This window comes from Anabrus simplex, chromosome 1 (assembly GCF_040414725.1).
Source record: "Anabrus simplex isolate iqAnaSimp1 chromosome 1, ASM4041472v1, whole genome shotgun sequence".
Lineage (NCBI taxonomy): Eukaryota > Metazoa > Arthropoda > Insecta > Orthoptera > Tettigoniidae > Anabrus > Anabrus simplex.
Window position 1 is genome coordinate 191,975,599 of NC_090265.1, and position 12,017 is coordinate 191,987,615.

The 12,017-nt window shown below is 38.7% G+C and overlaps 1 protein-coding gene across 1 annotated transcript in view; it reads right to left on the reverse strand.

Moving 5' to 3' along the window:
- Sem1 (Suppressor of exocyst mutations 1) overlaps positions 1–12,017 on the reverse strand; it is a 52,822-nt gene that overhangs the window by 23,783 nt on the left and 17,022 nt on the right. The window contains exon 2 of the mRNA XM_067140314.2: positions 119–215. Coding sequence (XP_066996415.1) covers positions 119–215 — 97 coding nt within the window. The remainder of the gene's footprint in view (positions 1–118; positions 216–12,017) is intronic.

Sequence of the window (12,017 nt, forward strand, 5' to 3'; positions counted from 1 at the left end):
TTGAACCCACAATCTCCCGAATGCAAGCTCACAGCTGCACAATCGGAACTGCACCGCCAACTTGCATGGTTATTTTTATCATCTGCTATATGTACATATTCAAATAATCTACTTTTACCTTAACTGCATGCTAAAGTCGTCTTCTACATTATCATCGTCCCAATTATCTTCCCATACACTTATATCTTCCTCATCTTCTTCCTTTGCTGTCCAATCTGTAAACAGGTCAAGAGTATCAGAATTATTCGCTTTCCAGTTAAAATAATTTAGTTTAATATGTTCACAATATACAATAAATAGAGCTCAAAACAACAGCTACAGGAAGGGGGACATTATTAGTGCAGAGACTTAACTGCAGGTTTTCCATTCACATGATCATGGCTCAAATCCTCGTGGAACCTAACAAGGGAAGGGTCTCAAGTATGACACTCAGATTTTTAAGAGACTTTATATGACTGTGGTCTTATTCAACTGAAATCCCACCGTAAAATAATTTTTTGCCAAGATTCATTTTTATGCCATTTACAGACGTGCCAACTTTCGAAAGTAAACAAATCAGGAGTTTTTTGCAGCATATCCCATCATGTTACGACACATCACTGCAATTCAAGTCCCTGGCGTAATCTTGTCAGAAGTTTTTTGAGAAATTATTGTACACGTCCTCTTATTTTTCAGCATTTAAAGACAGTTTTAATATCCGTCCTGCAGAGTAGGGAAAATAATAGTAATCCACCAGCTAATTCAGTTGAGAATGATGATGCTAACATCTAGGTCATCAGCCCCTAATGGTACGAAATGAGATGAAATGGAATGACAAATTAAAAGCCTAAAATCCTCCACCGACCAGAATTCAAAACGTGAGGATGAAGAATGAATGGATGGATGTGAATTTAAAACAATCAGTCTGGGTCCCCCACCCACAGGGGGTTGTGTGTTTGGTCCGCGAGAGGTATTTTATTTCCCTTAAGTGCGCTGGCAAGCCGGTTAGGACCCCCCCCCCCCCTATCTGCCACCTGGGACGCACCATGTGGGAGTATCACCTCTCCCGCTGCTATGCCAGCATAGTAGGTTCGTAGTCAGTTGAGAATTGCAGTATAGATATGTGAGCCACGACAGCAGCTGGTTGCAAGCGCTGACGTGTACCGGCTCGCTGAAATATTTAACTGATGTTTTTGCTACCAGTTGTATCAGTGGCTTCTGACATCACAATATTGCACAGTTACCATAGCCCATCTCTAGCATGTTTGACATGAGGACGGGCTGATGCTTCCAGGGTATCACTATGTCCCAAACCGCAATGCAATCTCTCTCTTCGAATTAATAGCGTTGGAGACAATGTGGTTTGTGAGGATCACCATGCAGGGCGAGGGAAACAGGGCTACCTCCAACCCCCAAAAAATGTTGTAGTCACTTCTACACTTCGCAAACTCTTTGTCGTGGAGACTTTTTCGTGGACACTAATTGTTCACCTCATCCTACAGGTTACTTAATTATTTGTTACTTAATTAGATACTTACACAGAGACTATCTTACTGGCTTATTCATCTGACGTGCTTGCCGACTTCATGTTGCTCTGACTTGGCATGGTAAGCTTGATGTGATAAAAATTGCTACAATGACTTTGTGCAGAAAGCAGTGTCTTGATCGCTGGCTTGCCTGTTTGATTCAATTATGTGTGGAACTTCTTGCTGAGACTATGTACTCACAAGTTAACTGTTTATAGATGTGAAGAGACTGAACTCTTAATACTTGTCTTGTCTCATGAATGGAGATGCGAGTCATGCAGCTCTTGTTGTGATTTGTACGAGTGTAGAGCCCGCGCAATCAAATAACAGCTCTGGGTGCATTTAACGGGAAGTTTGAGTGAGAGCCTTTCTGCGCAGTTCCCAGGCCACACCTACCCATCTCTAGAGCCAGAGCGCCAAGCAGCTGCCGCCAGAGTACGTGAGCTGTGTTGAGGTTGGTCTAGCGTTTGCATATTTTGATCACAAAAGGGAATTGAGTATTAACACCTGTAATCAGCGCTATGTTCACATCATACTATATTCCGTACAATGCAAAGAATATCCCCTTAACTCCCATATATTCGTAAGTCCCTCGCCTGAACGGAGAATCGCTCATAGTGGCATTTCCTTTTTATATTGCAATAAGAGTGATGAATTGCTTAGAGTTTTAACCTGGTGCGATTCAATTCTCCTATAGCACAATTGGTAATGCAGCTACAAAATCGTGAACATCTATACGCAACAGAAGTCTGGAACGTTAGCGACGTCATATTTTGGAAAATTTGCTCTAGTAAACAAGCAAAGTCTATATTATCACTAAGAAAACTTTCCAACTAAAAGTTCATTCATATTATTATTATTATTATTATTATTATTATAGCAGTAGTAGTAGTAATAATGTTATTTCAAAGCAAATATATAATGGTGATACCCTAGTCATTTGAAATAAGGGTCTCTAATGAAATGATCATCAAATAGTAATCTTTGTTAAAAGAATACGTTGTTTATTTGTTCCTACATTTTACAAAACCTTATACGAAAGATAAATGGTGAATTATAGCCAGTATGAATTTTAATGCAAACAGAACCCTCCTGTAACAGACTAATTTTACAAAGATGGAAGGTGCCTTACAGAACACAGAGTAGCTAAAGAAAGAAAGTGTATCTAGTATACGCTGATATCCCCTACAGCTACAGTCGCCTTCCATTTTCAATTTATAATTTTGCTAAAGTGGTAAATTTTATTTCCCACTTTGCAAGGTCCATTGCTTAACATCAAGCTAGAAATGTGGCAATCATATACCGGTTATGGTACTTTAATCAAATCCTGAATAACAACGATACCTTATCACAAGAACTCCGTTGCTGCCTCGCAAATACTTAACAAAAAAATAACATCACGTTTATACAGCTCATAATGTAAAGAACTAAGGCTGGAGTTCTTCAATCCCAGCCATATCAACTTCACTTTCACTATCCGAGCCACTGCTTGACGAATCATCCTCACTATTGCTGCTGTTAGTCACATTAATTGCTAGGCGAGCAATTTCAGGTTCCAAAAGATCTTCCAACTGTATATATTGTTCCTCAATCTCTCTGACATGATGGCATACTGAACCCCACTCTTCCGCACCAATTTCAGAAAACCACTGAACGCGAAGATTTCTAACATCATCCAGCTTGAAGGTTGTGTTTCGCTGTGCCACCCGTTGTTTTACATCACCCCAGATTTTTTTCGATGCGAACAGTGTGCCCGTATTCATGTAAAAGGCGGTCCAGAATATAGCTCTTAGTTTCAGGTTTACTGATCTTTGCAAGTTCATAAAGTTCAGTCTTGAACATATTATCTCTGTAAGGTATGTTGTGCTGTTAGCCAGTTTTGCAGTTCCTGTTTGCGAGCATTAGATGTAGGGCATTTATCATAATGAACATTGTGATAGGATGCATTGTCTATCACAAGAACAGGTTTTGCTGGCAAATTTTGTAAAAGCATTTCTTTCATCCATTTCATGTAGTTTATGGCATTCATTTCTCGATGGTAATCACCACCAGATGTCTGATTTGATTTAAATATCAAGAGGGCATTAGGAATAAAACCCAGCTCATAGACTGCATAAACAATAAGGTGCTGTCCTTTCGATATCAGAGATTTAAGACCCTCTGTAGGAGATGTGGTGTCACACCAAGCCTTCGGTGTTGTGTGGGAGCTGTTAACGTAGGTTTCATTACTGTAAACTATAGGGCGACCCTCCTGGAAACACCTAGTAACAGAACGCAAAAATGTGAATTGAGCACTGTGAATACATTACACTCAATTAGCAAACACCTGTAAGTTTCTACCCTTTTCCACCGAAATCCAAGTTCTTTGAAAATTTTTTGCAAACTACTGCTTTGGCCCTTGTACTGTATACTTTTTTTTAGTTTTGCCAACACAAATTTCACAGTCTGAATTTCTTTCTCAGTTATATAAAATACACTGATTGTCCTTCGAACAACACACATGTCAAAATCATCTAATCCAGTGCACGGACGCTTTTTTCTTTGTTCTTGCGAGCTGTATTGAACGATGCCAATGTTCCTGCCTGGACATGTAGCAATTGTTTCTTCACAGACTTCATGGTGCACACACACGCTCCTGCACTTTTTTTGCTGGAATAATAAATTTGTTTTCATCAGCTTCTTTCAGCATGAACTGTAACACATTAGAAACTTTCTCGACCCTGAGAACAAAGAGTTTTTCTGTATAGTTTTGAAAGGACGGGAGGTATATTGTTATCACTACTATTTTGCACAAGTCAACATGCAGCTTTCAGTCACAACACAAAGCACACTGTTTAGGGAGACGTGTTATCGCCAAGCTTGCCTCAGATTAACTAACTACTGCGCACCCAGCCGCGCACACCTCTGATCCAAGTAAGGTGTGCAGAGGGAGGTATGCTGGGGATGAAGGATCGCTGGCTAGCAGACGGAAGAAAAGCAGAGCTGTTGCTTAACTGGGCAGGCTCTATATGTGTTTGTCTTCTTGTGTCAAATGGAGTGGTTGATGTCCATGGTGTTGTGTTAGCCGTGGCATCTGATCAGATTGCATGCTACATATTGGGTGTATGAGATAATTTTCTTATTTGAATCAGAAGATTTTGCGGTCTGACTTAACCGTAAATCGCGGAACGTCGTATAGTAATTCAACCAGTGACGAGTTATTCCTCCATGGTGATGACTAAGAAGGCGTGAATACCAATTACTACAATAGCTGCAGATTCAGAACTAGATGGAAGATAGTAGAATCAGTCTATATAGGTTAGGGATGTCCTCAGTAAATGAGAACAATCCGCTAGTAAGGCGGTAGTAATACCTCGTCCTTACAAGATCGTCATTAGATCCGTAATTTGTGTGCATTTTTTGTTTGTAGTGTGTATTATTTCCAAATGAGCTGAGAGTGCGAGTTCGCTATAAAGCCACAAGTGTATAATTCTTTCAGTGAACCATGGCTCTTTCTGTCTCTCTTTGAGTGGAAGTTCAGCTCCTTGCCAATCTCCAGTACTCCAATAATGAACTCTGTATGTATGTGTGTTGTGTTTCATGGATCCGCGATGACTTGGAGAAAGCCTTCAACTACAGTCCCAGAGATATCGTCTGGGTGATGTTGCTTCACCTAAATGATCCTGCCAAGTATGGGAGTCTAATTCAGGACATATATGCTCATCCCTCTACCAAAGTTAAATCTAGTTCAGGTGTCCTGAAAGTTTTCCAGTTGAAGTCTGTGTGCATCAGAGATAGTTCCAATTCTGTTCAAAATTGGCATCAACTTTTTGAAAGAGCAGCTGATGCCAGAACTATCATGGATCTTGCTATATGGAGATTATATTGTCCTGCTTGGTGAAATGTTTGAAACGATCAGAGTAGCCTTAGAAGAATGGAAAGCACTGTTGGAGAGAAAGAGCCTGAGGATCAGCTGTAAGAAGAGAGAACACATGTTCCGCAACTTCGCACAGTCAGAACTGTTTGGCCTGCAGCTATCATGTTTGTCTCTTTGCAGGTGTGATGAAAGCATGATGATGATATTTTTGATATTATGCAGGCGTGATGAAAGCATGATGATATTTTTGATATTATCGGGAATGATGATAAATGTGCATTTTATGATGGTGAAAACAAATTTGCAGTGAATTAATCTGTGGAAACTGGTCACACAGTTGTTCAGTTCCAGCAAAAGAGGCAGGAGATAACAATTGTTAATGTTTCCTTCCATGATTGCTCAGCAAGTTTGAGAATATTTATAATATGTTTTCAGCTACTTAGCTCATTTCAGCTATTACTGAGATATCCAGAAAAACCTAGGATGGGCAAGCTAAAGGATGAAAAAGACTTTGTACTGAAAAGGTTAAGGAGGAAGGACATCCCTGTTGTCCAGATATAGAAGTAGATGGAATATTTTCCAAGGATCAGAAGAACCCATCCTGAGAGATACTCAGGGAGTGCCCAAACTGCAGGCACATATACGAGTAGGAAAAAGAACACTCTGATGTTGCTTGTTGTTTAAAACGAGCCTAACATCTACGTCACTGGCCCCTGAGGGTATAAGGTAAGACAAAATGAAATAATAGAATAAAATTTATACACCGACTAGGATTTTTTTAAAGACGATAATGATGAAGAAAATTATCATGAATTTAAAAATCAGTGGATCTAATTTGCAAATCCTTATTTTCCTATAAAATGACTTAGAAAATAGATAACAATAATAATAATAATTCCGTGTGGCTAATGTTAGGCTGGTGCAGCCCTTATAAGGCAGATCCTCTGACGAGTGTGGGCGGCACCTTCTGTGTGTAGGAAACTGCACGTTTTGTAATGGAGGGTAGTGTTGGGTATGGTGTGTGAGCTGCAAGTATGTTGGGGACAGTACAAACACCCAGCCCCCAAGGCAGGTGAACTGACAATTTTAAGGTTAAAATCTCCGACCTGGCTGGGAATTGAACACGGGGTCCTCTGAACCAAAAGCGATTATGCTGACCATTCAGCCAAGGAACCGGACTTAAAAATATATTAAAATGTAAGGCACTGCCTTGGAAGTGATATCATGTACTTTATTCAACTTAAAAGCTCAAAGCATATTAAAACATACAAAAATATAGATAAAAACACAGTCAAAAGAATATAAAAACTTAGTTTACAATAAAAGAAAAGTTTAAAAAACTGTATGATGTCTACTTACTACTTGTCATTCATAGAATGAGGGAGATGGTACTCTAAAATTTAGACTATAGCACAGATCAACCAGGCCCACAAACTCTGTAAAAATGTGTACTAAGGTCAGATGGTGGCCCAAGTACACTCCTGGAGGCTTCTCCCCTCAGTAACCAGGAGTATGTTGCTATACCATAGTCTATCCCAAAACGACAATATACCACTGCTTCTCTCTAAGAGACCCAAAGCGAAATCTTCCATACCTTCGTTGTTCCTTAAATCGCTCTCAGCTTATTTGAAGAGATGTGGCTTTCCTTCCATACCTTCGTTGTTCCTTGAATCGCTCTCAGCTTATTTGAAGAGATGTGGCTTTCCACTACTGCTCCTAATGGGATGTTACCAAATGTCTCAACTGAGAACAAATATCATTGGCTGGAACCTTATAAGGCAGCGGGGTGGGGGCAAAGTAACTGCGTCCCTGCCAGCCCTATCAGGTAACTCGTTTCCTGCTATACCCATGGGGCTTGCAGGCCAGAGAAATATAATTCCAGTGCTAACCTTCCACAACCCAGCCAGCAGGTCCTCGATCTGCTGCACCAGAGCATGTTGCGGGAAGCCTATGTTGATAGACTGTAACAAGCTCAAGGAGTCAGTACACACCAGAAAGTGCCAACGTTCACTGGACAGAGCATATTGCAGAGCTTCAAGGATGGCATAGAGCTCTGCTGTGTACGTGCTACAGGTTTCAGACAGAGGAAAAAGAAAGCTCTTATTATCAACAAAGAACACACAACCTACTTCCACTTCTGCCCTCAAACTACCCTCGTAAACAACTATTGACCTTGGATACCACCTACCAACGGACATGAAGAGTCTCCGATAAATGGTGGGGTCCTTGTTCACTTTTGGGTTGATGTGCAGATCCAGGATGATTTCAGGTTGTTGTATTAACCACGTAGTTACCTTAACTGGTCGTCTAACAAGACAAGGAACTGAAGGTAAGTTTTCTGTCTTTTTCTGGTAATCGCCTTTGACCATTTTGAAAATTCTACTTCATCTTTAAGGGGTTTGAGGAAGTTCTTGAAATTTTGTAGCTGGACTTAGAACCTGAAACGAAGCAAGTAGGCATCTTTTCCTTCTCGGTATGTTTGTAAGTTTTTTATAAGCTCAGCACCAACCAAATGAATACCATCACCAAATCACACGCTCCTCACTTTCACTTAACAATAATGCACGCCACTTAAAGTTCTTGCCTTCACAGAACAACACTACCAAACATAAACACATTAAAACTACAGATACCGAGCTCGATAGCTGCAGTCGCTTAATTGCGGCCAGTATCCATTATTCGGGAGATAGTAGGTTCGAACCCCACTGTCGGCAGCCCTGAAAATGGTTTTCCGTGGTTTCCCATTTTCACACCAGGCAAATGCTGGGGCTGTACCTTAATTAAGGCCACGGCCGCTTCCTTCCCACTCCTAGCCCTTCCCTGTCCCATCGTCGCCATAAGACCTATCTGTGTCGGTGCGACGTAAAGCAACTAGCAAAAAAAAACTACAGATACTAACCCTCACATAGTAAAGGTGCTGCCCCTTGTGGATGATGCATCACAGTCCCTATAGTAGCCAACAGTGAACAACTTAAGAGCTCACACTTTTTCTTCTACTCGTTATGTTGTCAGGATTGGGCAGTAGTACATCTCATACATCACGTCTTTACACTTAACTGGAACTTCCTTCCTCCACACCATGATTCTCACACTCTGATAGAATGCATTTCTTTGTTGAATCCTTTTAGTGATCTCTATGTCCAGCACTGTATCCTACAACAGTTCCACTTCCCAAGTGCTTAAACTAATTTTTTGCCTTGTGATTACTGTCAGCTCACTTAAAAAATTTGAGTGTAATTTCAATATTTTTTCCTTTTATTATAATTCCTTTTCTTCTCCATTCTCCCATAGTCAACATCATTGTCTTAGTCTTTTCCATGATCAGTTTCACTCCATAATTTTCAAAAATCTGTTTGCTCCCCAAACTGGTAATGGGATGATCGAATACACAATAATAACTTATTCAATTTTTTTTGTTCGATTATTTTTTCGGTTAATTGATAACTTTTCCCATTCAATTACTTTTACGATTACTCATTTGAATTTCCTTTCGAATGATTGGGGCAATTGAATAGTGAATGCTTTTGAAATAATCAAATGAAAAGTAATCTTAATGTTGTCATCAACTCATCAAAAAGAAATTCTAATTACCTATCTCAATTCCCTTACAGGAAGTGCGTGAGTAGGACGAACGGTCTCCAACAAGCCTTCCGAAAAGAACTCGTGCTCCACACGTATGAATGAGTCATGCATTCAGATGCCATTGCTTAAATTGCATAGATTAATATACTGAATCACACCCCAACATTTGAAAAAAGCCACATTTCTATTTTTCGTAAGAGTTTATCTATTAGCTTATTTCAATAGATTATCCATCCAACACACTTAAACCGAAAACTTTATTCACAACACATCTGATTAATCTATGCGATACAACTGAATAATATTTGAAATTCATTAGATTATTGTATTTGATTATTCAAATATTTAAATAATTGGATGGAGGTTATTCGAATATTGAAATTCGATTATGCTGTCAGTACAAGTGAATGATATTTGATACTCATTTGTTTATTTTAATAATCAGATGGAGGTTATTCGATTATTAAAAGTATTCAATTATTCCATCACTACATCACAATAACAATATCATTTGCAACCAGCATTACCTTCAGCTCCCTCTCCTCACATTTTACGTCTGTCTCCTTCACAATTTCATCCATAACATTGTGAATAACAGTGATGACAGCACACTTCCTTGACATAGTCCAGTTTCATTTTAAAACCACTCTATTCTCCACACGTCTGAACACTGCTGTAACAATTTTTGTACATAGTGTGCACACATGCAATAATTTGTTTTCCAAATCCTTTCTGTCGCATTACTTTCCATATCTTTGCTCTGGGTACACCATCATAAGCCTTTTTTTTTAAATCAAGTAATGTCACTCATCTCCATATTTCTTCTATATTCCCAATGATTTTTCCACTAATTGTCTCATACTGAAGGTGGGGCCATGTTGAGCTTCTATTCTGAAAGCCATATTGCTCTTCTTATAATTGTCATTCCGCATTTCTTCTTATTCCCTTTTCTAGTAGCATTTCAAATATTTTTGCTACTTGAGATACGAACGTGAACTGAGCAAATGGCTGTGTGGTTTTGGTCACGTCGCTATCAGCTTGCATACGGCAGTCCTGAAAATGGTTTTTCATTTTCACACCAAGCAAATGCCAGAGATATACCTTAAATAAGGCCACATCGCTTCATCCCACTCCTAGCTCTTTCCTATCCCATCGTTACCATGAGATCTATCTGTGTTGCTGCGGAGTAAAGCAAATTGTGATAAATAAATAAATAAATAAATAAATAAATAAATAAATGAATAAAAAAATAAATAAAAAAATAAATAAATAAATAAATAAATAAATAAAAGATGATACGAGTGTGATTTTTTGATAATTATCACATATTTTCTTGACCCCCTTCATATAGGTATTATTACTCCTTTACACCAGTTATTTGGTACCAATTTTTCTTTCCAAATAGATCTATACTCTGAACATTATAGCGTCTACATAGATGTTTTGGACAATTTTGGCTCTATCTGGTGTTTGTGCACAGGAACACAAGTATCCAGCCAATCCCAAGCTGCCATTCATACAGATTTATATCGGTTGACTGAGATCTCAAAACCCAGTTGCCAACATATTGTGTACATTAGCAACATGATCAAGCTACCTTGCTCTGTGTGTATGGTACTCCATACGGTTCATGATCTTTTACATTTTCTTCAGTAATTCAAATCAAATCAAAATCTCTTTATTTGCAAATGAGGTGTCTACCTCGGTGGCAAATGGTACACTAAAATACATTATTGTCAAGCACTAAATTTTAAATTAACAAAAGAAGAAAATTTTCCTAGAATACAATATTATACAATTTACGCTAACAATTTTTTTCTATTTAACACACAGCTCATCCTTAATAAATTTATATTGTTTACAAAATTCTACTTATAATATCTCCTGTACTTACAAACACAGTCAACTCATATACAGTATGTGAAATTACTTCTAATAATACTATACAACTGGTATAAGATTAAAATTAACATTGTATTTATTTACATATTTATATTTTACCCATTTTGGAACCTAAGTAGCATAACGACCCGCTGCGTCTTAACCAGAGCCCCTTTTGCCACCACTTTTCAGAGTTCCTGAAGGGCCTTCACAGCTACTGCAGCGGTCGCAGGGCCCTCGAAGTCCCCACTGTACTTCACCCCTACAGGCAGTCCCCCACTTGGGCTGTCCAAACTCCATAGACCAGGGGATGGAAATAATTTGATCACACACATTTTTTATTTACAATATCCTGCACTGGTCGAATGCCCTCTAACATTTCACTTATTTTCTCTGTTGCTGTTTATTCTCTTCTTGAATATCTGTACAGATTTTGGAAAAGGATCAAACACTACCTCTGGTAAACTGTTCCACTCCTTCACGCCCTTCCCAATGAATGAAAATTTACCCCAATCGCTTCGACTAAAATTCATTCTAATTTTGTACTCGGGGTCAGTTCTGCCAATATAATTATTTTCCAACCGAAGCCTCTCACGGATTTCTCTCCATGCTTCTTCTCCTGTATAGGCTCTATATAATCCTATAAGTCTAGTTTTCTCCCTTCTCTTACTTAAAGTTTCCCACCCAAGTTCCTTTAACATTTCTGATACACTACTCTTTCTCCTGAAATCCCCTGTTACAAATCTTCTTGTTTTCCTCTGCACACCATCTAGTTCTTTTATTAGGTATTCTTGGTGAGGATCGCAAAATTCCAATAATGGACGAACCATACTTAGGTAACTTTTTTTCTTTTAATTCTTTGTTGCATCCTTTAAGTAGCCTCATTATGACATGACATGTATGCTTTCCCAACAATGTCATCAACATGACCCTTCCAGTACAAATTACTTTCAAATCTCACACCTAAGTATTTGCACTTGCCATCTTTTGGGATAACTACCTCATCCAAAGTATATTCAAATTCAGTTTTAAAGCTCCTGTTTGTAAATGTTGTAACAGTTGATTTGCCTCCATTAACCTTCATATTATTTTCTTCAACCCATTGTTGGATACTCTCAAGGTCCCTTTGTAAAGCTGAACAATCCTCAATGTTATTTATTTCCCTATAAACAATTATGTCATCTGCATACAAT